Here is a 27,303-nt window from a genome sequence, read left to right as displayed (position 1 = left end):
CACATATATAGTTATGCCTCTGTATCTATGGGTTCTGTATCCATGGATATAAGCAACCTTGGATTGAAAATATCAAAATAAATAATAACAATACAACAATGAAAACCAATCAATAAAAAATACAGTAGAACAACTATTTACATTGTATAGGTACTGTAAGTAATCTAGAGATGATTTAAAGTGTACAGGAAGATGTGTGTAGATTATATGCAAATATTGCACCATTTTATATGCAAATTGGGGTATCTGCAGATTGGGGTATTCACGGTGGGACTTGGAACCAGTCCCCCACGTATACCAAGGGACGACTGTGTGGAACTAGAACATACGTCAGCAGTGACTTGCACACTCTTTGGCCCAGCAGTCCCTCCTGTTGGACTCTTTCCCATAGAACTAACTATCGAAGTATATATAATGTTAAAGGTACAAGGTGTTTATTGTAGTATCTATTTGAATATTGAAAATCTGGAATGAAATGTTCACTAATAAGGGGCTCATTAAATAAATTGTGATAAATATTAATACATACTGAGTATTATGTGTCTGCTAAAAAGTATAAGGAGGAGTTCTACAAAAGCTGACACAGGAAGCTACGTCACTCTGTTAAGTAAAATAAGGCGTGGATCCGCGCACGTGTGTGGGCTTGTGTAGGGAAAAGTCTGGCTGTACACGAAGCTGTTAATAGTGATTGTGTATGGTAGAGCAGCGGGGATTTTATTTACTGGTTTAAATATTTTGGTTTCTTTTATGTAATAGGAACTAGCATGCACTTTTTAAAAGAATTAAAATGGGGATATTTAAATGACAGATTTCTAATAAACCTATAAGTAGTTTAAAGTTGTTGGAAAAGATCGTATCCCTTCTGGCCACTGTTCCTGGTAGAAAATCAGACTTTGTGGAATGTGGGGCTGGCTTGTTACAAAGGTGACTTTTCTCTAGGTGTTGCACAGAGGTTATATATAAGCGTCTTTTTAGCTTTGTGACAGTAACAATTATAGCAACAGGAACATCTACTTTTTTTTTTTTTGAGACAGAGTCTCACTCTGTTGCCTGGACTAGAGTGCTGTGGCGTCAGCCTAGCTCACAGCAACCTCAGACTCCTAGGCTCAAGCAATCCTCCTGCCTCAGCCTCCCAGGTAGCTGGGACTACAGGCATGCGCCACCATGCCCGGCTAATTTTTTCTATATGTATTTTTAGTTGCCCAGATAATTTCTTTCTATTTTTAGTAGAGACGGGGTCTCGCTCTTGCTCAGGCTGGTCTCGAACTCCTGACCTCGAGCAATCCTCCTGCCTTGGCCTCCCAGAGTGGTAGGATTACAGGCGTGAGCCACCGCGCCCAGCAGGGGCAGCTACTGCTTTTTTGCCTACATAGTCCATAGTTTAGTGACTTGTGATTATGAAGCTAATATTCTTAAATTTAGAATATGAAATTTGATGAGTAACCAAATTCTTAAAGAAAATGAGATTCTCAGACAAAAGGAAGATCGGCAGATTAGTAATAGATTACACACAATGAAAATTAAAATTGGTTATTTAATTAGTTGAAATGATGAGACTACTCATAAAAGACTAATAATTTATTTACCTCTTACTTGATAATTTTTCTTTATTGTAGATTCCTGTTCATCCTGTACCCGATCCCTTAGTTCACGAAGTTCTAAACTTAGCTTTTAAGCACTTTAAACATAAGGAAGGGTAAGTAAAAATACTAACTTGGGATTGTTAATTTTTTCTACAATCCAGGTTTAGACTATTTAAATATAATTTGAATCCTTATTGATCATTTGTTTTTAGAGTTCAAAGCAATTCTCTTCCCGTTTCTTTTGAATCCATGCAAAAGGCTTAGAGGAAAGATTTTGTAAAAATAATTCTTAACATCATAGATTGGATTTATAAGAACCAGGAGGTTAAGCTTTATGATAAATTAAAACTTAGAGATGGAATGAAATTCATGTGGTTATGCAATACTTTGATAAGGAATTTTCAAATTTATTAAGAAAGAGTTTGTAGAAAAATTAAATGAAAATTTATGTTAATCCTTTGTTTTATTTTTTTTTTAGTTATTCAGGAACCAACACTGGGAATGTGCATATTATTGCAGATTTATATGCAGAGGTCATAGGGGTTCTTGCCCAATCAAAGTAAGTTTTATAAAACATTTATTTGGATTTGTGTTTTAGAATGCTTTGTTACTGATTAATATAATAGACATAGATAGCTTTAGAGCCACCGTTTTTGTCACAGAGTTATCTTAAGTCTCCTGCACCTTTTATTACTTACTGCTCAATTTCTTAGAGTCTCTTTAAGTAACGCTCAGACCTCAATTTTACAACTTCTTTTAATTTACTTGGGGTTTTCCATAAATGTCCGAATCAAGCAAATCAGAAATTGTGAAGCATAGTCAGGACATTAACTTATTCCCTAGTTTTAACAATTCTGTGAGAAGTGTTTTTTAAAATCCCTTTTAGAACTCTTTACAGAGCTAATAATTACTTTTATTGCTTTCCGGATGAGTACTTTCATTTCTGAGATAGCAAAGCAATGTCTTCTAATCATCTAATTTGTTTTAATACTAAGCAGAATTTTGAATAGGTAGAAGAGATACCAAAAAGGAAAGAGAAAAGGTACTAGGTTGCTTCATTAAAAGTGTTATTCATTAGGAGTCATTGAGTTGTCTAGGCGTCTTTTTAGCTTTCTGACAGTAACAATTACACTAACAACAACAGGAACAAAACTACTTTTTCCTCCACGTAGCCCATGGTTTAGTGACTTGTGATTATGACCCATCATTCTAGTAAATGGTAAAATTTATTTGTCTTTAGCTTCTTGTAGTTGCTGTAAAAACTATGGAAGAGTAAGGAAAAAAGTATTAATTCATATTTTCTTGGATGCTTTTTAAAGAATTTTTGGCCCTGGAAATCATCACATAACAACCTTTTTAAATTCTAAGAAGGCAAGCACAATTGTTAATCTTCAGTAGTTAGCATTTTAATATTCAGTAATATATTTTATTTAGTGTATTTTTTATCCTTTGCAGTATACTAGGGACCCTTGTATAACTAATGCTATAAAACTTAAAACATAGTTTGAGTATTTTATTCTTTTTTATTTTTTGAGACAGGGTCTTCTTTTGTTGCCCAGCCTAGAGTACAGTGGTGTCGTCATAACTCACTGCAACCTCAAACTCCTGGGCTCGAGCAATCCTCCTGCCTCAGCCTCCTTAGTAGCTGGGACTACAGGCATGCGCCACCATGCCCGGCTAATTTTTCTATTTTTTTGTAAAGACGAAGTCTCACTGTCTTGCTCAGGCTGATCTTGAACTCCTGGCCTCAAGTGATGATCCTCTCACCTCGGCCTCCCAGTGTGCTAGGATTACAGGCATGAGCTACTGCACCCGGCCAGTTTGAATATTTTAAATGATTTAGACATAGACTATAACATCTTAATATCTCACTTATATTTAATCAACAATCTTTAATTCAGGATATAGACACAAAAACAGATACGAGCAATGATATATTTCTCTTTATGGCCTAGTAGTTTATGATATTTTTAACGTTATCAAAAATGAGTTTCTATCTCAGGAATATAGAACAGAAATTCCAAATACAATAGGGAGTTGGATCCAGGAGAACACTACCTCATGGCTAAGTTAACTCTAGAGTGGTAAGGGTAATAAGTCCAAATGGCCAATAGAGTTATGAAATGCTGCTCAGCTCACTAGTTTGGTTGTAAAAGAAATGCCACTGTCGAGCCATTTTGAGGGGTGTTCCCCTCGTGCATGTGGTGAGCATGGGGGACAGTGTGGATGGGTCCACCGTGGGTTGGGCCAACAGCCCTTGAGGAAGCAGGTGGGGGGGGGAGGGGAATGGCAACAGGGGAGGGGCAGATGGAGGAAAGCTGGGGTGTCTTTGAATCTTGTCTGTATGTTTTCCTGGATCGTAGTGTCTAATTTTTGTGAGAAATTTAATTAAAAACCCTTCGATTCTAATTTTCAGTGGAAAGATTTTTATCTACTTTATAAAAATTTTCTTAATGACATGCTAAAGAATACTTTCATGCAAAATGGCATCATATTCTCTGAAGTTCAAATGGAAATGGATGTTACACTTCCTATCATGTATCCGTATTTTGTTAATATTTACTTTCTTTTATTCCCCTCACTGTAGCCAATGACCCTTGGAAAGCACGCCTCATTTGAGGTTATTTTAACTTTCAGGAACTGGTTCCCCAAGTAACATGAACAGTAAAATCTTTAGTTATTTGATAATACATAATTTAAAATAGCTTATTGTTAATAAACTATTAACTGTCATTTTCAAATGTAAGCAATGAAAAACTTACTAGCCTTAACAATTGTGGTGATTGGAATCCAGGATGGTGCTCAGATCTCAAAAGTCTTTTGATTCTGTGGCTTATTCACACTGGGAAACCAGTTCCTGCCTCTCCTCTTGTTCCGTTTTTCTATAGTATAATGGGATGTTGATTTTAAGTGATAATTAGTACTCTACAATAGGCTGGTTTATCTCTTTGAACAAATTTGTAGTCTCCAATCTTCTGTCCACGTGACTCTAATCACAGACTTTATTAAAAAGAGCCTTAAAAGTCGGAGATACTCTCTGAATTATGTGGAGGTGTTTTATGGGTAGGTTGTATGATATTTTACTGTGATTATTAACTACATGGCAATGGTGCTATATTGATGACATTATATGAATAAAGAAATCCTATTATTTCTCCTTCAGGAACTTCTAATTTTAGAATAAATGAACAGCCAATTTAGAATAACAATTTTATTTTTCTTTGTGCTTTCTGGTAATTTTGATGAGGGTGGAGAAAGATGAGATTTAGGTAACATGTTTTTTGATTTCACCCTTAAATATCATGTGGGAAATTAGTGTTTTTTAATTCAAATCAAATTATGTCTCCATGTATATTAAAGGTTTCAGGCAGTAAGGAAGAAGTTTGTGACAGAATTAAAAGAACTGCGACAAAAGGAACAAAGCCCACATGTGGTACAGAGCGTCATCAGCTTAATAATGGGAATGAAATTTTTTCGAGTAAAAATGTATCCTGTAGAAGATTTTGAAGCATCATTCCAGTTTATGCAGGTGATATAACTTCTCAATGACAGTAAATAGAATTAGCCTATCAGTTCTTGCTGTTCATGACTTTTTAAAAGAAACAAAATACACATAAATCAATGGCATCATCATAATTTCTTATTCCAAGTGTTAAGTTGTCACAAGTGTGGATTAACTTTAACTTTTTTTTTTATTTGAAGATTCATTGACGTTAGTTTTTTTGATAAAAGGGCAGAGTGTTCACAAAATTATTGTGATGTTACAAATTCTTTAACCTTTCCTTTTTCGTTAACCAAAGTGTACCTTCTTCCTTTCAAGGAATGTGCTCAGTATTTCTTAGAAGTAAAAGATAAAGATATAAAACATGCACTTGCTGGCTTATTTGTGGAGATTCTTATCCCTGTTGCTGCTGTAAGTATATTTTATGTTAATACAATTTATGTGTTATATAAGAACCTTACAACCTTATACTTCCACTGCTTCCCTGAAAACTCTCTCATGGCAGTCACCTGAGGCCATGGCAGGGCTCATCTCATTTGTTTCCCATTCCTTGGCGGTTACTTTCTTTTGTTGACTGATGTACAGTGTTTTGCGAGTCATTTTCTATAGTTTGTTGGTTGGTTCATATGGTAGGGTAGATCCAGTCCCCTGTACTCCATCTTGGCTAGAAATGGAAGTTCATTACATCTTTTTGTTGAGGTTTTATTCTACTTAAAATTTCATAAAATGAAGATATTTGTTACATGTCAAGAGATTGAATGGTTTATTTCATGTTTAAACATTGGATGCACTGGCTTGTGACCTGGGTGTTTGTATGAATTGGTTTGCAGTGTTCAGGTCCTACCTTTAGAGCATGTTTAGAAAAGAGGACCAGAAAATTATAAGAAAAGTTAAGCATTTAAAATATTGAGAGTGATTTAACGTGCATTTTGTTTTACCTGTCTTGCATATTTACTTATAGTTAAAAATTTGAAAAATTCATTTTTGGTGGGAACAAATAAAAGTCATGAATTAAAGGTTTGCAAGTGATTTGAGTCACATAGCTCCTCACCCCAGTTTTTAGCCATGTGAATTGGGCTCATTTTATCAAAAAGAAAACAGGCTGCTGTTTATAAAACCATGTCAGTTCTAGTCTATTATTATTAGTACATGTACTTCCATTTCTTTTTCTAGAAGTGGTCTGAATTACTGCTCACCTATCCCAAATTGTCATTTGCACTTCCTCCCCTTGTCTGATAATCTGTTTTTGGATAAAACTAGGCTTTAGTTTTTAAGGAAATTCTTCAAGAGGAGAGTAGGTTTTAGGAAGAGAAACTCTTGACAGTGGTCCATTATCACTGTGTAGCCAAATTCTTCTTTTATACAATGTTTGCTTTTGTGTCCAGGTTTGTTAGTCTGCTGGGGCTGCCGTAATAAAGTGCCACAAGTTTGTGGCTTAAGAGCAGGAATTTATTGTCCCATAGTTATGGAGGCCACAAGTCTGAGATCAAAGTGTCTGTCGGCAGGTTGGTTCCTCCTAAGGGCTGTGAGAAAGAACCTGTTCCTTGCTCCTTACCAGGCTTCTGTGGTTTACTGGAAACCTTTGATGTTTCTGGGCAGGTAGAACCGTCCACCTGATCCCTGCTTTCGTTTTCTCACAGTGTTCTTTCTCCTTGTATGTCTGTGCCCCAATTTCCCCTTCTTTTAAGGACACCAGTCCTCTTGGATTAAGGTCCCCCTAATCCTAACTTAACTAATGAGATCTGCAATGACCTTTTCCCAAAGAAAGACACTTTGTGAGGCATTTGGGGTTAGGACATGAGCATGTGAATCAACCCGTGATACCTGGCTGCTGCCCGGGTACCTCCTCCTGCCTGGAACATTCTTGTCTCTCTAGTAACCTCCCTTCCCCCTTTCCCTGGCCGGCCTCTATTTGTTTATTAACACTTGCTGTATGTATTGAGCGCTTGCTGTGTGTTAGGGCCTCATCTATACACAGGGAGCACCGCCATGGCTATGACAGGGAAGACTCCCAACTACCGTGGAGCTGAGTTTCCAGTGTGGAAAACGGGAAATAAACTAGTGTATATGTCAGATGGTGGAAAGTGTATGAAGAAACACAAACGGCGGGTGGGGGGTAAGGATTGCCAAAGGGGCAGGGGAGCTGACGTTGTAAATGGAGTGTGGTTAGGAAAGACCACTGCCTTGACAGAGCTGGTGACGATTGAGGGAATCCAAGGGAATGGCAGAGCGAGACTTGCTGTGTCTGGAGGAGTTGCTCCTCGGACAGGCCAAGTGCAGGCACCTTGAGGCCAGGGCGTGCTTTGATCCTAGGAGCAGCAAGGAAGCTGCTGTGGCCGGGGCCCCGTGCACGGGGCAGAGTAGTGGGAGATCAGGCTAGAAAGGTTGGATGGGGGCTTTTGCAATATTTTAGGTAATCAGAGATACTGGATCCATCTTACATTTTACTTCCTTGTTGAGTTTTTACATAGGGGCCCCCTTCTGTGTGCTCCAAGGGCACGGAGAATTTTGCTCTTACAGCAGCTGTTGCAGACTGTTTGGTCATTGCTCGTTTACTTGCCTGTATTCTGCCCTTGTTCGCTCAGGGTAGGACCGGCTTTATCTTATGTACTTAACGTTTAGTATTTGGCATGTTATAATACTTCAGTGAGCATCCCAGTGAATCATTAACTAATTTCAAACCGTACAGAAAGTTCCTGTCACCCTTGTATAGCTTGACGTTTGTACCCGTTTTCATTGTTTGCATTATCTTCTTACCTAGGCTGTCAAAAATGAAGTGAATGTTCCCTGTTTGAAAAACTTTGTGGAGATGCTTTATCAGACCACTTTTGAACTGAGCTCCAGAAAGAAGCATTCATTGGTATTAAGAAACCTTTCAAACCTTTACTTATTTAACTGAGACTTTTAGTAACTGATTTATGAATCCAGTGGAGATTTAAGAGAATTGTAAAATCTGAAGTCGTAAAATCCCTGAAGTGCCATACAAGGGCAAATTTTACATAAGGATTTTTCTCTCCTGCTTTACTTTAAACTTTCTAAATTTTACCAGCTCTGCATTTGATGAGTTATTCAGACTCCCTCCTAGGTAGTTACGGGTTGCTTAATGGCAGGGATGCCTTCTGGGAAATGAGTTGTCAGGCGATTTCATCAATGCGTGAACGTCACGGGATGCATTTAGGCAAACATAGATGGTACAGCCTACTACACACACCTAGGCTATGTGGTATAGTCTATTGCACCTAGGCTACAAAGCCCTGCAGCATGTTACTGTACTGAATACTGCGGGCAACTGTAACACAGTGGTATGTGTGTATCTAAACATCTAAACATAGAAAAGGTACAACAAAAATATGTTGTTGTAACTTTAGGGGAACATCATTGTATATGTGGTCCATTGTTGACCGAAACGTCACCTTGTTGCACGTGGCTGTATTTACCTGTCTTGACAAGGGCTTTAAATTATGTTTTATAATATGGGAGAGATTTAATGTAGACTTATATTAAAGCATAAATTGCTTTCCATCATAATAGGTTGTATTCTAAAATATCAGATTTTTAGCAAGCATTTTCTGTCTAATCACATCTTTTCTATTTAGAGATTAAAGGCAATTTTTTCCCACTTAACCGTCTACTTCACATAATTTGTATAGTTTGGAGAACTGGGCAAATGTTTGACCATCTAAACTAGAGATATAGTCACAATAAACACTGATTGCGCCAGGCATTGGAATAAGTACTTTGCATTCTTTGTCTTACTGTAAGCCTCACAACCCTATAGGATATTATGATTATTGTCCTCCACTTTACATGTTTGGAAAGGGAGGCTTTGAGCACTAAAGGAAGCCTCCCTGAAGTCACTCACTTGGGAAATAGGAGGCCAGTCTGCCCTCTGATCCCAGAGCCTGTGTTGATAACCGCGCTACTGGATGAGGGACTACTGGAACCCGGGAGGAATAATAGCATGTTCTAACCCAGGGAGGTATGAGAGTTCAAGGAATTTTTCTTAGAGAAAATTTACCCTGTGTAATTCTTTGTTAGATTGGTCTTTGAGGTCATGTTTCTTATTGCAAATGGGAAAACTGTGCAAACTATTTTTTTTGTTTCTGTGTTTGTTTTGCAAGTCCAGTGCTTTTCCCTGAAAAATTTTAATTCTCTCTTTTCCCTGTCTCCTGTAGGCTTTATATCCACTAATCACCTGCCTTTTATGTGTCAGTCAGAAACAATTTTTTTTAAATAACTGGCATATTTTCCTACAGAACTGTTTGTCACATTTAAAGGTAAGACAGAATCACATTTCTGACCTGTAAATACTGACCATGATATATTTATTTATGCATATAAATTGGACAGTGTAAAATAAATTTTCATTACTATTGATACACTTCACTACATTTTTCTTCTTATATATACTTTATTTCTTCTCCAGGGAATCATGTATAAATATGAATAAACTTTTGTTTGAAAATTTAATTTGTCCTAATGAATGCAAAATTATGCATTTTAATGGATCTTATTTATATGACAGATTTAAGAATAATTTGTTTAATAAATACTTTTAGAATTGCAGAGTATATTACTTAATCTCACACAACCTTCCAGATACTTGTTGTGTTTTGTTTTGAGAAAATTCGGTAGTGTTGGCTCAAGTCAGAGCAATATGAAAAAAGCTCTGATAACAAAATATCACTGAAATCACATTTTACGTAAGTATGCCCAGCCAAAATTCAAAGTTTGATACTGGATCCACACAGATGTAAACACTCCCAAAATGATTCTGACTCGAATGAAGGGATATGTATTACTAACATTATTTGGCACATCCATGTTCAGCCTTTCTTAGCACTGAAAATAAAACTGTGAGAGATAGAAGGGTTATTTTCTTCCCAGTCTGCTCTGCTAGCAGGATGCTCTTCTCTTCTTTGGATAGGAACACAGTTCTGACACCAAACGTGGGAATAACCCTCATCTGCATGTCATGTGAACGCTTGATTTGAATATTCTTTTTTTTTTAATTTTTTTTTTCATATATATTTTTTAAAGGCTGGTCAAGTGGAGCAGTGGCAGTGGAGAAGAAACAAAGGAATCTGTAACTGGTTGTGATCAATTAGTTGTAAGCACCACTGCGCGCAGACCAACCTGAATATTCTTTTGAGACATTGTTAGATGAGTCTATTTGAATATTTGTTGACGAGTTATAGAAACACTGCAGACATGACATTTCATTTCTTGGTATTCCTCTAAGGTAGATTTGAGAGTGAAAACCTTATACTCTGAAGATGCTGGAATTGAGGCCCAGATAAATGAAATGGCTCGTCTCTGGCCATGCAGCTTGTTGTGGTATTGGGAGAAATAGGACTGGCTCTTTTTTGTCTTCGAAAAACATTTTTGTTTATTTTCTTCCTAGATAAATATTGGTATTATTCATACTTGGATGAGAATTGATATACCTTCTTTGCTTTATTTATGAAAATTCCTAGGACCAAATCAAGCTGATTAAACTCTTTATGTCGTACAACCAAGGGAATCCATTTTATTTAATTAATTACATTATACTTGTTTCTGTCCTTATTTTGATAATTCTTACAGATATAGGTGCTACAGGAAAATCGATCATTTTCTGGATAGTGTTCTTTTTATACTTTCAATAAAATATTTTTAAGACATGCATTTAAGTGTTTCTGGAAGATAGCTTTGTTTCATAACAGTTCATACTTTTCTGTTGCTTGTTGGAATTTTTTTTATATATATACGTTTTCACCTAACATATTTGCAATACTTTCGCAGTACCTTAACTTTTTTTTTTTTGTCTTAAGGCTTTCATTTTAAATGCTCTGTTTTCTTTGAACCCTTACCTCCTGTTAAATATTTCTGGCATATTGTTCATTTTCATTAATGGCTGTGTTAATCTGCCAGGCTGAAGGAGATAAGAGCCACTTAGCATGAGTATTTGGAATATACTTGTCTTGGCCATTAACCCTTAACTTACATTGAGGCTCTATTCAGCAGAAATTTTATGAATTGGCTTCTGTTTATCAAGTCTTAGATACTGTTGGCTGCTCTGCATAGTTGAGGTAAGGAGTTGAGCATTCAAGGAAAAGCTATGGTAGTTAACTGTTGTAAGAATTGTTTGATATGCAGGAAAAATTGGTCCAAGATAAACGACTTACCTAATTTGAGATTCAAGTAATTTCTTGATATCAAAAAAATCTAAAACAATTTTCCATTTATTAGATCCACTACTTCTTATGGATGATTTTTATTAATGTTTACGGGATGCTAGATTCTCTAATACAGTATTCCATTTGATCACCACTGTACCTGAGGCTGAAAGAAAATAAGCATCCCATGTTTAGGAATCCAGTAAATGACAGCGGTACATTTGTGTCCAGATTCATGCAGTTTCATAACTCCGGTTCTTCTGGCCTGCTGTCTTACCTTTGAATGTACTGTCAGGACCGTTTCTGTACTGGAATTTTTTTTTTCTTCTTTTAAGAGATGAGTTCTCTCCATTGCCAGGCTGGAGTGCAGTGGTGTGATCATAGCACACTGCAGCCTCAATCTCCTGGGCTTAAGTGATCTGCCCGCCTCAGTCTCCCAAGTGGCTGGGATTACGGACATGTGCCACCATGACTAGTTCATTTTTCTTCTTCTCTTTTTTTTTTAATTTTTTTTTTTTTTTTTTTAGAGACAAGATCTCACTATGTTGCCCCGGCCAGTCTTGAACTCCTGGCCTCAAGTGATCCTCCTGCCTCAGCCTTCTGAGTTGCTGGATTGCAGGCATGAGCCTGGATTGCTGAATATTTTTCAAGAATATTTTTAAGAAAATATTTTGGCTATAATTCTGGGATATTAAAGAGTCATTATTTTCCAGAGCCATAAGAATAAGCGTGAATTTCAACGTGCTTTAAGATATTGCACATATGAAATTATAATGCCAATTTTTTAAATTGGTGACTTTGAAATGGGCTTTATGCCTGTCTGCCCATAAATAGTATGTAAGAGAGTGTCACTTTACTTTTTCACTGAAAAGTTAAATCTTTTATTTTTGTCCCAAACAGGATTTGGTAGTTTCCCATTCCCATATCTTTATATCAACTTAGGTGCTTATGTGAAAAGTGATTTTAAAATTTGTGAAGAATTATTAAAGAGAGAGAGGTGAATGATAAGAGTAAATATTATGCAAAAAATAATTTGGAGATTCCAACCCCCCACAATCTATGCTTATTTTCTTTTAAAAATTTAAAGCACTTTAAAATTAGGTAGTCAAAATTTTAACTGTTTTCTCTTAGTTTGAGTATTGTAGGTGTATCCTGTGATGCCCAAATCGCGGGATTTTTTTTTTCTTAGTATTTCTGGCCATTGTCTTGGAAATTTCAAATTTCTTCTAAATAGAGACCTTGGTGAAGAGCTGTCTTGTTTTGTGCTTATTTTCATCTAACATGCATGTGCTGCATCTCATGTTTATGTTTGCTGTCTTACATTGCTTTATTTAGATGCCATCTAACAACAGTATCAGAAAACAAATAGAAACACTCCAGGTGAGTTGTGTTGACATTACAAAGTAAAATATTGCTTTATTTCCGTTAAGCGTGGCATTTGTTTTTTCCTTTACCATTGTTGCATTGCATGTCTAATGTATTTATTTGAACTTGCTTATGGTATTGTAAACGAAGAGTAACACACAGCAGGGACAGTCTTCGGAAGGTTTAAAATTAATGTGGCCTAAAAAAGATGAATTTTAAGAGGTAGAAGTGATACCAAATGCTGATTCTTCACCAAAATTCACAATTTTAAAATATTCTGTTTAGGCTGGGTGTGGTGTTGGATGCCTGTAGTCCCAGCTACCCAGGAGACTCCGGCAGGAGAATCACTTGAGCCCAGGAATTTGAGTTTACAGTGAGCTATGATTGGGCCACTGCACTCCAGCCTGGGTGACAGAGCGAGATCCTATCTCTGAAAAAATTAATTTAAATTAGTTTTTAAATTAAATTAAGTATTCTGTTTAATTATTGTCATCTAGCTGTTATAAATGAAAATGTTGAAAACAAGTTTCCAATGAAATTAGGGAGATAGTAGCATAGATTTTTAATACAATTTTGGGAATGAACTTTTAAAACTTTTATCCTATTGGCTTGGGTTTTAAGCATCACTTTTTTGGTATACAGTAGAAAAAAGGGAAGAAACATTAAAATGATTGTTGCCAAATATCATGTTTGACTGACATATCAAAACTTGGTTGTATATTAATGTCATTAGATTTTTATTTATGTAATAATCTGATTATTCAAATTAGACCAAGATTGTAACTAGGGAATTATATATATTTGCTTAAGGCTCATATCAATGTAGGATAGTTTTATTATTGAGACATATATAGCTACATTGGTAATGACCAAAACGTAATTAATAACCGATTTTCATTATTTGTCATCTTGCTGCTTTGGCATTGTGCCAATACCAGTTTTGTAAAATAGCGATCCATCTTGGAACATTTGAAGATCAAGTTGTTTCATGCCAGTTACCTCATCACTTAAGATAATTCAAATACTTTTATATTTAATCACTTATAAGAATAGTTTTTATGTGGAAGAGAACTTAAATATTTTCAATGTATAATTTTTATTAATATTTGAAAAATATAATTTATTAATGTGAAAGTATTATCTGATGTGGACATAAAAACCTAATGGAATTTTTTTTTTAAGACTTTATTATTTTAAGAGCAGTTGTAGGTTCCCAGCAAAAGTGAGAGGAGGGCACAGAGATTTCCCATAGAGACCCCCCACCTCCACCCCTCCACCCTACTGCATGCCTGGCCTTCCTCATTATCAGCATCCCCTGCCAGAGTCAGACATTTGTCACAATTGATGAGCCTATATTGACACATCTTGATCACCCAGAGCCCACAGTTTACATTGAGGTTCGCTCTAGGTGTTGGAGGTTCTGTGGGTTTGGACAAATGTACGATGACGTGCATCTACCATTATAGCATCGCATGGAGTGTTTTCACTGCTCTAAAAACTCTCTGTGCTCTGCCTGTTCATCCCTCCCTACCTTCCCAACCCCTGGCTGGACTCATATATTGATATCTGGCCTCTTAGATTGGAATGATAGAAAGGAAAGTTATGTTTTCTGAAAGGCATTACTACCAAAAGCTTGATTGTTACACTATTATATGTTACATGTTACTTTAGTTACATTAGAAATGAATACAATAGAAAATTACTTTGGGGGAGCATGTTTGAAATTTGGGATCATTGTGGATCTGGCAGTGGAGAGAGGGATCAAGGCTAAGACTCTGACCAGCAGAGTGATTGATCTTTCCAGTCTCAATGATATCAACTCTTCATCTAGATAGATGTGTAAAAATTATGTTTTTTACTGGGTAAGTCTTTTTGCAGAACATAGTTATCTTTTTACATTGCTTTGAACCATATGCAGTAGATGTCCATTATTCTTTTTCTTAAGAAAACATAAAATAGAATGGCTAAATTACTTAATGTTTACAAAACCCCTTTTGTCAGTTGCTATTTATAAAATAATTATTTAAGGATAAGAAATCCCCCAAGCCAAATTTTTTAAAATGTAAATTTATAGCAATCGATGCATCCTACAACCGGTCAACAGATGTATGTAAAAAGAGTTTCTCCTGGTGAAGGAGATTATTGGCTACATTTTCACAATTCACAGTTACATCTCATGACTTAACTACGGTCATTTGAGAACTTTATTTTTTATAACAGCTAGAATGAAGAAAAAGCTTGCTGATCAAATTGTGATTGAAATGGAATAACTTTCTGATTCTAAATAATAATTTAAATAATGTTCTGATTCTAAGTAAAAAATTAAAGGTATAGCCCTTGACACTCAGTGAACATTTAACACATGCCAGGCACCCTTCCAAGGGCCTTACAGATACTAACTGTCTTAATCTGTGAGGTGGGTACCATATGGTCTCCATTTTGGAGATGAGAAAAATTGTAGCTTGGAGTGATGTAATAATGTCCAAGGATGGGGCTCGGATTTAATCCCAGTTCCTGATATCAGAGTTCATGATCTGAACCTCACTTTTTCATATTCTCTCCTGTAAGGATATACGCTCGATATTTTGCATTATTTTATAAATGCAAATAACAATATCATTTAGTGTTCTCAATTTTAACTGTGTTATGTTTGGGCTATAAATGAATTACTACAAAAATTAGTAATTTTTTTTCAATCCTTTCAATATATAGTGTGGACTATTTATTATCAAGTAAGTTGGTGTGTTTATAATTTTAGAGGCCTTAGAAATATTAATATAATTCTTATGTTTTAGTATTTTTTTGGTGGGGGAGTATAAGGAAGGGCTCAGAATTTCCATATTAATGGTTACTTTTGAGCCCATCTATACGTACTGTATACTAAATACCAGTTTTACATTGAATACAAAAAAGGGGGTTGGGGGCTTTTAGTTATTAACAGAGAATGTATTTGATCTTAAATGATTGCAAGTATTTTAATAAGTCTATTTTTATTCTCTTTTGTTTTTAAACAGAATAAAGATCCTAAAATGTCTCGAGTTGCACTGGAATCTTTGTATAGATTGTTGTGGGTTTATGTAATTAGAATAAAATGTGAAAGCAACACTGTAACTCAAAGGTGAGTGCCTTTATTTTAAGTGCCTTTAAAATAAAATGTTTAAAAAAATCACATAATGGAATTTTAGTAAACATCATAAATACTTGGGAAGGAATATGATTTCTCTTGATATATTATGAAGAATAGGAAGAATTTTTTTTACTAATATGCTGCTAATGTCATAGCCTCATGATGACTAAATCTTTTTTCCCCGTAGTCGTCTCATGAGCATAGTGTCAGCACTTTTTCCAAAAGGCTCGCGAAGTGTGGTTCCTCGTGACACACCTCTCAATATATTTGTGAAGATTATTCAGTTCATTGCGCAGGTAAGTGCTTCGCCTCATAACACACGTATGTGTGTAAATTATAAGAGTAATCTATTGTAATAAGTTGGAGCTTTAAAATTTTTTATACGTCTAAAAACATAAAACATTTATTAATATTTAAGTAGTGAAAAACAAAAGTATTCTTTAAAAGTAACAAAGGATGCTAATGATTTTGTGACAAAGTAAGTTTAAATAATAATCTACACGTTTGGAGAAAGAAAGGAGACCCATAGATGGAAGCACTTTTTTTTTTTTTTTTTTTTTTTTTTTGAGACAGTGTCTCACTTTGTTGCCCAGGCTGGAGTGCAGGGGCGTTGTCATACCTCACAGCATCCTCAGACTCCTAGGCTCAAGCGAGCCTCCTGCCTCATCCTCTTGAGAGGCTGGGACTACGGTTGCCCACCATCACACCCAGATAATTTTTCTGTTTTTTGTAGCGACAGAGTCTGTCTCTTGCTTAGGCTGGTCTTGAACTCCTGGCCTCAAGTAATCCTCCCACCTCAGCCTCCCAGAGTGGTAGGATTACAGGTGTGAGCCAGAAGCACTTTTAATTGAGGAGGGGTCAAGAAAGTGTCTCATAATCCTAATGTTAGTTTATTTACTAATTACCTCGTGAGTATCTCGAAAGATGTCTTAGAAAATTGTATTCATAATTGTGTTAATCTAGGTTCTTAGGTACAGATAATAGAATCCACTGTAGCTGGTTGAACCCAAAGGGATCGTTTAAGGACTGTAGATAGCTCACAAAATTGCTAGTGGGGCTGAAGAAACAAATTGTGGTCTGAATGACTAAGAGCAGACTGCGGAGTTGGGCTATCAAGGATGCTGTTGCCTCTGCCAAAATCAAAAAGCTACCAGATAATGAAGTCATGGCACATGGGTGTGCTTCAGAATCACACGGCATCCGCCATGGTCCCCACCAGTAAAACAGATTCCTTACTCCCTCTCTTCCTCCTCCTTACATACTCCAATTCCCAAAGACTCACATGAGTATGCCCCCTGGCAGGGTTTAAATCACATCCCAAAGCCTATTGTTGTAAGGAATCTTGGAAAATACCATTTTGGCTTTCGAGCCTCTGCAGTAAAGGAAGGTTTATCAGAAGGGGATTAAATGGGTGTTGAGTGAGCCAGTCCAAGGTTTTGGTCACGTTCCCTTTGTGGGCCATGATCCCTGGAGAAGCATAGGTAGGGTTACCTTCTCAACTTTGGAAAATGCTATGATTCCAGAATATTTATTGTGTTCTCTTTGAAACTATGACAATTTAGATGATCCATAATGCAGTTATTGCTGACAGTGAAGAAATAAGGAATATTTAAATGAAATCATGTACATTTCTATTTACTGAGACATCAAAATAATGATAATAAGTGTGTCAGTAATAATAATAAAAGCAAATTGTGTCTAGTGTTCAGAAAACTCATAACCATTTGGTTGCATCTCTTCCCTTTTCTGTTTTTCTAGAATTGTACTTACTCCCTTGGATTAATCACCTCATTCCAAGACTCCACCAGAACTTATCAAACTCCTCTCAAACATCAGTTAATCCTATTAATTAACTCCCCCCCACCCCCCCACTTGGAGATTTCACTCCTGGAGTCCTATTCTTCCTAAGCCAGTATGAACTCACTGCTCTCTAAGTCTGCTGTGTGGCTGTTGACTTGGGACTTCCTTTAGTTATCATTCTGGGATTAATTTCACTTAGATTTTGAATATGATTTTGGTGAATGAATGTTTAAAATTTTTATCCTATTGGTTTGGGTATTAAACATATCATTTGATAATTAAATAATATAATTCATAATCATATGTTTAAACCTTCATTCATATGTATTTTTCTCCTGTTCAGCTAGATTTATGAACTTTTTATAGGCACAAACCTGTGTTGTTGCCATTGTATTTATAATTCTTAGCATGAGTAATTTATAATTCTTAACATAGTAGCAAGTTACAAGGATTTATTAATTTTTTTTTCTCTAGGAACGTTTGGATTTTGCAATGAAAGAAATCATATTTGATCTTCTCAGTGTTGGAAAATCTGCTAAAACTTTCACCATTAATCCAGAGGTAAAGAAAAGAATTATGAAGTAGTAATATACTATCCTATGCTATTTATGTCATTTTACGTTTTTTTAGAGCATGGTTTCTGCAATCAGAACTCTTAGGTTCAAATCCCAGCTCTACTTCTTTCTATGGTGTGATCTGGGAAAAGTTACTTCACCCTGGTGGTGGCTGGCTGCATAGTTCAAGAGCAGTGTCTGGGCGTGTTTAAGCATTCCAGTGAGCTGTCTTGCACACCCGCTAGGACACACGGACCTTGCTGGAGAGGCCCAAGTTAGCCAGCTCAGCTGGCTCGTGTGAGTTGTAACACAAGCCCAGGTTTCTTTTACTTCAAATGATTTACATTTAAGGTATTCTTTAATAAAGATCATTCATTCAACATTCATTGAGCACCTAAAATGTGCCAGGCATTATTCATTCTAGGTGTTGGAGAAAAAAACAGACAAAAATCCTTTTCCCCAGATGAAGCTTACCATAAAAAATAATAAAAAAATTAAAATAAATGTTATGTCCTACTTCTGTGGCCCCATTATTCACTGATAAACTAATGTACTCTTTAGACATTAAATTTTGGGGTTGTTTCAAAATAGTTTACAAACTAATTGCTTATGTAAAAAGGCAAAATACGTATTATCTTTTCTTATTTGGTTTACATTACTGTGCTGGTTCTTCTCATAATCAAATCCTAAGATACGTGTTTATGTGGCTAACAAATGAGTTAGAAAGGCATTGAAGCTTTCCATTTTTACGATTTTAAAGGTAGGTTGATAATTATTTCCAGATTTTAAAGTGGGCAAACATGAGTGTGTTTATAGATGACGTATTTTAACATGGTTTCCAGCAACAAAAATCATAAAACAAAAGACATTTTCTTGAACCTCCATTTTCAAAAATTATTCTCTTCATTGAATAAGTTTATTTCTGAAAGTAAGTTTTTTCCCTCTCCGGGGTTCTCACACTAGCAGGAGGAAAATAATATCAGGTCTACTGGGTTTTTTGGGTGGTGATTGTTATTCATTAGGCTCACTTTATTAAGGTTATCTTGACTCTGTATTTTATTTTATTTAAAAGCTTGTGAGAACTAATTTAGTTAAACCCAGACAAGATTGTCCATTAGCGCATTTAATCGAATGCATGCAAATTGCAGCACACTGAAAAGCTGTGGAAGTGAGGCTACCTCTGCCAACCCCAGTACACCGTGGGGCTTTTCCACATCCTCCAGGGTGTCTCCCATGACCATGTGACATGTGTGCACCTGACGCTTAGACTAAGGGAAGGCACCACTACTGCGCCGTATGAAGATGAGTGAGGCTTAAAGTTTAATCTTATTTAGATTTTAAGGAGTAAATGAAGGTTTTATTTTCGTACGGTATTACAGTGAACTGTCTTGCCCACCTGCTGGGGTGCACGGATCCGGCTGGAGAGGCCGCTAGCGTAGGTCAGAGATAACGACAGCTTGCGCAGAGATAGTGGTGGTGCAGATGAGAGACCATTCACTGAGAAAAGGAACATTGACAAGGACTCAAGTTTGGGGAAAAGGTCATGCATTTGTTTTAACATGTCTAACCTGAGGCTGAGGGTCTAAGTTCGGAGGAGAGGCCAGGCTTAACATCTGTGGGTGCTTTGGCACGAGCGGTTGAAGCCATGTAAGTAGGTGAAATTGCTTTGAAAGTGAGCACATAATGAGAGCGGACGGCAGCCTAGGAGACCTGGTTTTGCAGCAGTCTGACATTTAGCGCCCAGGTAGAGGAGGCTGAACCTGAAATGCAGGTAGAGATGACACACCCGAGTGGCACAGGAGAGAAGGTGTCCCTGCTGCAGAAAAGTCAAACAGGCTGCTGCAAAAGGCCCCCTGTTCTGAGTGACGTGGTCACTGACGAGTGGGAGTTGCTTCGGGGAAATATTGTGGGGAAGGTTTATTCCGTTAAGATAGTGAGTATAGTTAAGAGAAATGGCATATATTCAGTTATAAGGGGAATGTGAAGATGCAAGAAAGAAAAGGGATAATTGGTGGTGTAATAGTCCCCAAAATGCAAGAATGGACGGGATTCCAACAGCTAGGAAGACCGTCAGCCCTTCGCTATGACAAGGGCAAGAGAGGGAGCAGAGATGCACGTAGAAATAGGTGCATGTGATTTATAATGAGAGACCGAGGAAAGTTGATGGTTTTTTTCTCTCTGAGAAGTAGGAGACAAGTCATCTGCCTAGACAGCTAGAGAAAGGAGGGGACCGTAGGAGGGAGGACAAGAGAGTTGAAGAAGGATGGAAGGGGGTTGAATAAGCCTTAGAACAAGAGAGCCAGCCAGCTGCCCTCAGAAGTGAGAGGGTGGCATTTGGGAATTTGGTATTAACGCAAACTCTCATGGGCTGGTTAAAAATGCGGGACAGAAAGGTTACTTTTCCTTCTGTCTCCTTCCTCCCATCCCCCAAGTGTTATTGAATGAGACATTTCTAACGTGAACAAAAGATAATTTGTGACGCTCTGGTTTCTTCCTTCTGAAACCTTTTTTCTCTGAAGAGAATGAACATCGGCCTCAGAGTCTTCCTCGTGATAGCAGACAGTTTGCAGCAGAAAGACGGCGAGCCGCCCATGCCGACAACAGGAGTTATCCTCCCCTCAGGAAATACGCTCCGCGTGAAGAAAATCTTTCTCAATAAAACCCTGACAGATGAAGAGGCAAAAGTCATAGGTTAGTGTTGACTGAAATAAATAAGTTGCTTTGGAATACAGTTTAATATTCTTTTGTAAAACTCCATGATCAAATCTGAAATGCATAAATTTGCCTAATGTGGTTATTCCAGTAACTATAACTGCAGTAATACATTTTTGATAATAGTCATAAATCTTGATGTTAGGAGTCTTCTGGTTAAAGGATACTGTTGACTGCATTTAATCTTTTCCTCCAATCAATTTTAGTTTTCTGCATAATTTTCGCAAGAATTCTCCAGTTCGTACAATATGCTATAGCTGATGATCAGGAAGAATGTATCACAATTGAAACTCCTTTTGTGACAACAATAAGCTAATATTATTTAGAGATTGATAGGCTTTTATTACAGAAAGCAACTGTAAGTATTCTTTCTCTAATTTCTGATATTTTATAACTGTGAGGTTTTTTCATCCTAGGAATGTCAGTTTACTATCCGCAAGTGAGGAAAGCACTAGATAGCATTCTCAGACATTTGGACAAAGAAGTCGGGAGACCGATGTGCATGACTAGTGTGCAGATGTCGAATAAGGAGCCTGAAGACATGATTACGTACGTAGTGAGTTGTTTATCTTCATTGCTATTTCACTTTTCATAAGAGAGCACAGGTGGTTGATGCCTGCTTACCTGTTGCCTTACCTTCTCTTCTAGAGCTCTCCCGTATTGCCATCTGCTGCAGTTTTCAATACAGTGCTTCCTTCCAGGTGCTCAGCTTTAGTCTTTAAAGTGCTGTCAAACTAGTAAAGACGGCAAAAGCCACCCTGGATCGCAGTCTACTTTGTGGTCCATGGCAAGGCCCTACGCCTACCCCATGAGTGACGGCACCTAAGTCCTGGGTACCGCAGAAGTGTGTGGGCATGATTGGTTCGTTAAATCGAACTAATGCACTTATTTCCAGAGGCCTGATTTAAAAAAAAAAAAAAAAACAATCCTGAACATGTGAACTCTGATATTTTTGTCTCCTGGGAGCCAGGCTACGGAGGAGAATAGTGTTTGAGTTTCTGCAGAAACAGCATTTCATCCCACCCCGCTTCCCCCAGCCTGGTCATTGTTTGTCATCCCAGCATCTCTTTTCCTTATTGTTAGGGACTTCCTCCTCAGGAATATGTATTTTATGGTAATAACTTCTTTTGTTTGCTAGAATCTACATATTTTCTATAAGGGAGGTGGGGTTTTTTTTGGATGTTAATACTTGGATCCGTAGGTCTTAGAATATACCAAATTGGATATTTGATCTCAATTTATTTAGTATACAATGATTCTATACTACCATATTCTAATATCTCTGAGAGTTTCTTTAATATGAAGTTTTCTGCCTGTGTTATTTCCTCTGGGAAATCTTCCCTTTTTTCACCACAACCGCTTCCTCCATGTATGTCAATAGTTCGCTTGCGCTGAGCGGCTCTGACTGCCTGTGTCGCATCTCGGACGACGGCAGTGTCAACATTCCCCCGGCAGCTGTTTCTTCTATGCCTCCGTTAACATTGGATTTGAACTTCCAGTGTGTTTAATTTACGATATTGAGGATGGAGAGGACCATTTCAGTGATTGGGAGAGGCACAGGGTGGCAATAAAGATTTTATTACTTGCAGGTCCTGGGGGGTCACTGCACACTCAGAGGCCACACCTGCAGAGGTCAGGGAGTGTGTGGAGAGAAAGGGCTCCGTGGACAGATTGCCTTTTTTGGGTCCAAGGTATTATCCAAACAGTGTAGTTTTAACTGATCGGGTTAAAGCACACAGGCGTGGCCGGGCACGGTGGCTCACGCCTGTAATCCTAGCACTCTGGGCAGCCGAGGCAGGAGGACTTGCTTGAGCTCGGGAGTTCGAGACCAGCCTGAGCAAGAGGAAGACGCCATCTCCACTAAAAATAGAAAAATTAGCCAGGCACGGTGGTGCGTGCCTATGGTCCCAGCTACCCGGGAGGCTGAGGCAGGGGAGTCCCTTGAGCCCAGGAGTTTGAGGTTGCTGTGAGCTACAATGAAGCCACTGCACTCTATGCACAGGGCAACAGTGTGAGACTCTGTCTCAGAAAAAGAAAGAAAGAAGCAAGCAAGCAAGCAGGCCTGAGTTCCAGGAGGTCATGCTGTGATTGAGAGGTGGACCCTGTGACGTCTCCAGGCAGGGCGTGGGGTCAGCGGAGCCAGCCGTATGCAGCTGTTCCACAGGGAGGTGGTCACTAGGAGGAAGCTGCATAAGGCAGATACCTGGATTGGTCACATTAAAGAAGTTGGGGGTGGGGCAGGGACAGAAGTGGAAACTGTATCAAGGGTGACTTACTGAGCCCTGGTTCTGGTATAAGAAAGTTAAACTTATATCTAAAATGGATGCTGAGGCAACATAAAATTATGAGAATTCACTACACAGCGATGTTACTTTTTCTTTCTTTGCTGCACTTTTATCTTTGTTGGCAAATTCCTTCTTTTGATTATCCATTTTTGTAAAATGTCATGTGGGTTTGTCACCAGGAGAGAAGGAGGCAACACATTGCTGTCTGTGTGTGAACTGAATGACAGATGTGCAGTGACCAATCGGCGATGGCCTTAAAAAAATATGATTAGTCACTGATCGTGGTCATGGTGTGCACCTGTTATTTTACGTAGTGCTTTGTGAACTAGAGAGCCAACAGCAAAGTTTGTTGATGCCTTTATTTATAGTTATTATAATATATGGTCCCTTAAATTTGAACTGTGTTGCTGGGGACTGATGTTTGTTAGCTAAATTGTGGTAACTGAAGTTCATGCATTTTAGAACCGTGCAAAGAGAGGACTTTGTGAAATCTCTAAAAGGAGGTAGTGAGTCCATTGCCACTATAGTGAATACTGGCCCAAAGCGCTTAGAACATCCAAATTCTTTTCTATGTAAGGATTATTTGATTAGGCCAACTGGGCAACACTTTGGATAAAATAAGTTTAAAAGGCCTCATCTTAAAATACAGACCAAAATAAAAACCAGTATAAGAGGTTAAACATTTAAAACAAATAAATAAAATCATTGAATAAGTAGGAAAAATGTAGTAAAATTAAACTGTATAATAAGTCTCTGGAGGAACCAGAATTTTCAACTATTGGCTCATTTTATTATATAAGAGTTTTAAATATGTATATTTATGTACATGTATCACACAAAATAACAAATAATATGGATTATTTATATATTGACTGATATGGGATGTCTGTTTCTAAGATCCTTATTGGTATAGGATATTAAATGAAAAACATTTTGGTTAATTTTATAGGCCCCAAATAATAACTAATATTTGGTTATTCAATAATATTGTCTAACATTTACAGAAGGCTAAATATTAATATTTAAATAATTTTATTAATATTTAAAATGATTATTTAAATAATATTTGTTACTTAATAATAGTTGCAATGCTTGTTTTCTAATTACTTTTTGTTTGCTAGCTGTGTTTTTTTCCTGAATTATTTCTGTATTTCTTTTGTCCATTTATAGACTGATAATTATCTACTGAATTTGTATGCACTCTTTAAATTAAATACATTACACTTGGAGGGAGCTCCTACTTTCTGTAATTATTTTTCTAAGTTTGATTTTATTATCTAGTATATGTAATATGCTTTTTCTTTAAATCCTGTTGTGATGTATTTTTCAGGGGGGAAAGAAAGCCCAAAATTGATTTGTTTAGAACTTGTATTGCTGCTATTCCGAGGTTGATTCCTGATGGTATGAGCAGAACTGACCTCATTGAATTGTTAGCAAGGTAAATGAAAATTACTCTTTGCTATGTTAATTTTTATTCTTTCTGTCCCTCTACATTTCTAATACACCTGTTACTACTATCACTAAAAAGGCAGTAATGAAGATATTTTTAATCCTTTATTTGATTACATTCTAAACTCCCATTTTGTCTTTTATTTTTTTGATAAACACATTCTCCCCACTCATTTTTAACTTCTCAAATTCTTCTGGTTCCCCCGACAAATCTTATATTTCAATTCCCTATTTTTCCACCTAGTAATATTTCCTAGGATTTATGGAACACGTTACTCCTTAACATATGGCATTATCAGTGTGTAATAATGCCCCATTAGACAATCAATGATTGTGTTCATTCCTATGATCATTTCTGTATATCGGGTGGTAACTAGGTCTCATCTGCACTGTTTTCCCCTATGGCAGAACCTATAGCATGCATGTTTTTCTCTTTCTCTCTTCTATTAAGCATGCCATCGTTCTATAAAAGGAGGAAATAACACGACAACCACACTTAAACAATAGCTCCTAGTGTTAAGCTGAGGTGGTGGCCTATTGCCTTGTTTTGCTGATGCAGTTAGGAATTCCCTCGACAAGAGGTCAGCAAATTTCTGTTGGTGAAGGATCAGATATTAAACTTTTTTCGGGTTTGCAGGTCATACAGTCTTTGTCACAACAAATACTCATCTCTGAGGTTTATTAACGAGTACAGATACATAGTTTGATGGAAGAAATAAGGCCCGGTGTTTGATAGATCAGTAAGGTGACTATAGTTTAACAGTAATCTATTGTACATTTCAAAATAGCTGGAAGAGAATAATTTTCATGTTTCTAGCATAAAGAAAAGACAAATATTGAAGGTGATGGATATCCCAATTACACTGATTTGATCTTTACCAATTATATGACTGTATTAAATTATCATGTATGCCCCCAAAATATGTACATCCATATGTATCATGAAACAGACAGATGTTCATCTCCACTGTTGTGGTACGAAGGCAGCCGGAGACGACAGGTGACGTGTGTGTGACTGCACTCCAGTAGGCATCTGGCCAGGTGAGCCGCAGCTGGCTGGCCCTGGTCCTAGATGGAAAACCAAGTGCAATGACTATAATAGAACAGCGATACTTGACTGCATTGAAAGATACTGTTGCTGAGTATTTATCACTAAGGCAGAAGTTAAATTCACAATGAATAAACAGTCAATAGACTGCCCCAGCAGCCCCTTCTGCCCACTTCTAGAAAACACCTCGCCTTTCCCACACCAGGCACTGCCTGACCCCCAGCTGCCTCGGGCTGCCACCAGAGATAGAATGGTATTCGTCTCCTGCCAGGATTATGAGAAAAAGGGGTTACTTTGCACCGTAAGATACATTCATTCCCTTCCCACCCTGTCTGTTCATTTCTGCTGTGGATTAGACGACAAAGTTACAGAGTTCACGTCAGCATGAGAAATTAGAAACCGTAAAGATTGATCACATTATCTGGGAGAGCAGTAAACAGTTGCTGTTCGATTCTGCCCTTACACCTCCCACCTCGCCTGACTCACAGACGTGCATCTTTGTGGACAGTGAGCCACAGAGAGATCACCCACGTTCCCCTCCAAGATGAAACGGCATCTTGAGGGGCAAGTGTCGGGGGGCCTAGTAAAGGGGCAAACGTCTGGACAGCGAGAGCCAGTTTGCTCGCTGTTCACTTGGCTGCCTCCCCTGCAATACTCAGTCACTAATTCATTGCCTTCAGTGGGAAGAAAGATCCCAGGGTCTGTTCTAGTTTGTCCTCCACGCCTATCATTTGGAGTTGTGCTGTCTAAATCTTATTTACTTTAAAATGAAGCAGCAAATAAAACAAAGATGCATTGTGAATTTGTAGACCCTAATGCTGTCCCTAAGGAAAGTTAATTCCACTGCCTTTAATTAGCCAGGCTGCATTGTTGTTCTCCTCTACACAGTAAGGAGTTAGCTCATGTGTTAATATACACATATACCCAGAATCACACAGATAGGTATAAGATAGATATTTACATATTTGTAGACTTAAGGGATGTTGTAATAACCTTTAAGTCAGCAATATGGAGGACTGTCACTCTCCTCTTCCACAGTCTCTCCCTTGGTGCCACTATCAGGGACAGAATCCTGGGCTGGAGTTGCTTAATCTGGCCCTGTGTAGCTCTGATGTGCAGAAATAACTACTGCGGCAGCTTCGTTACTTACTCCTAAATCCGCCTGCCTGTCATACATCTTCTCTTTAGTCTCATTGTCGGTTGAAAGCTGGCTTAGTGACGACCAGAACTGAACTCAGCAGGGTGGAGACTGTGATAGCTTCTTTCTCCTAACCATACAGCTTTCCTCCTTCTGTTGTTGTGAATAACTCCGTCTTTCCAGCTTCCCAAGCATGTAATTGTGGGGTATTTTTTAATATTACCTACTTATTTTATTCATTCAGACTATTTCTAACTCTGATGCATTTATCTTCAGAGGTAATTATTAAAGTCATCCTCTTCAGCCCCAAATCATAAACACTTACTCGTATGGCATTATTGTACACACACACACACACACACACATATCTATATATATAGGTGGCTTTACTACAGCCATTTTTTATCTTGTTTATCATTGTTTTCTTGGTTATCATTCTCTTTTTTGTGTTTTGCTAAAATTCTATAATTATGTTGAGAGCCTCATATTGGTTTGATGTCTTTGAAAGGTTAACTTTATATAGCCTCTTTCCTACTTTATTTAGACTTAAATTCTCTTTAAGGCCTTATGTGTTGAGTCAAC

At 37.4% G+C, this 27,303-nt stretch overlaps 1 protein-coding gene across 2 annotated transcripts in view; it reads left to right on the top strand.

The window, feature by feature from the left end:
* Positions 1 to 27,303, top strand: part of FRYL (FRY like transcription coactivator) — a 207,812-nt gene that overhangs the window by 103,824 nt on the left and 76,685 nt on the right. The window contains exons 8-19 of one of the 2 annotated variants that reach the window (XM_045532978.1): positions 1,617 to 1,696; positions 2,062 to 2,142; positions 4,944 to 5,112; positions 5,404 to 5,496; positions 7,847 to 7,945; positions 9,261 to 9,362; positions 15,623 to 15,726; positions 15,923 to 16,031; positions 18,010 to 18,096; positions 20,609 to 20,780; positions 21,218 to 21,350; positions 24,417 to 24,524. In XM_045532978.1, coding sequence (XP_045388934.1) covers positions 1,617 to 1,696; positions 2,062 to 2,142; positions 4,944 to 5,112; positions 5,404 to 5,496; positions 7,847 to 7,945; positions 9,261 to 9,362; positions 15,623 to 15,726; positions 15,923 to 16,031; positions 18,010 to 18,096; positions 20,609 to 20,780; positions 21,218 to 21,350; positions 24,417 to 24,524 — 1,337 coding nt within the window. Of the gene's footprint in view, positions 1 to 1,616; positions 1,697 to 2,061; positions 2,143 to 4,943; positions 5,113 to 5,403; positions 5,497 to 7,846; positions 7,946 to 9,260; positions 9,363 to 15,622; positions 15,727 to 15,922; positions 16,032 to 18,009; positions 18,097 to 20,608; positions 20,781 to 21,217; positions 21,351 to 24,416; positions 24,525 to 27,303 lie in introns of those variants that run through there. The other variant, XM_045532977.1, reaches the window with a different exon arrangement.

The sequence above is a fragment of the Lemur catta genome, chromosome 19, assembly GCF_020740605.2.
Source record: "Lemur catta isolate mLemCat1 chromosome 19, mLemCat1.pri, whole genome shotgun sequence".
Lineage (NCBI taxonomy): Eukaryota > Metazoa > Chordata > Mammalia > Primates > Lemuridae > Lemur > Lemur catta.
The sequence above is the reverse complement of the archived record's forward strand: the minus strand, read 5'-3'. Positions and strand labels throughout refer to the sequence as shown.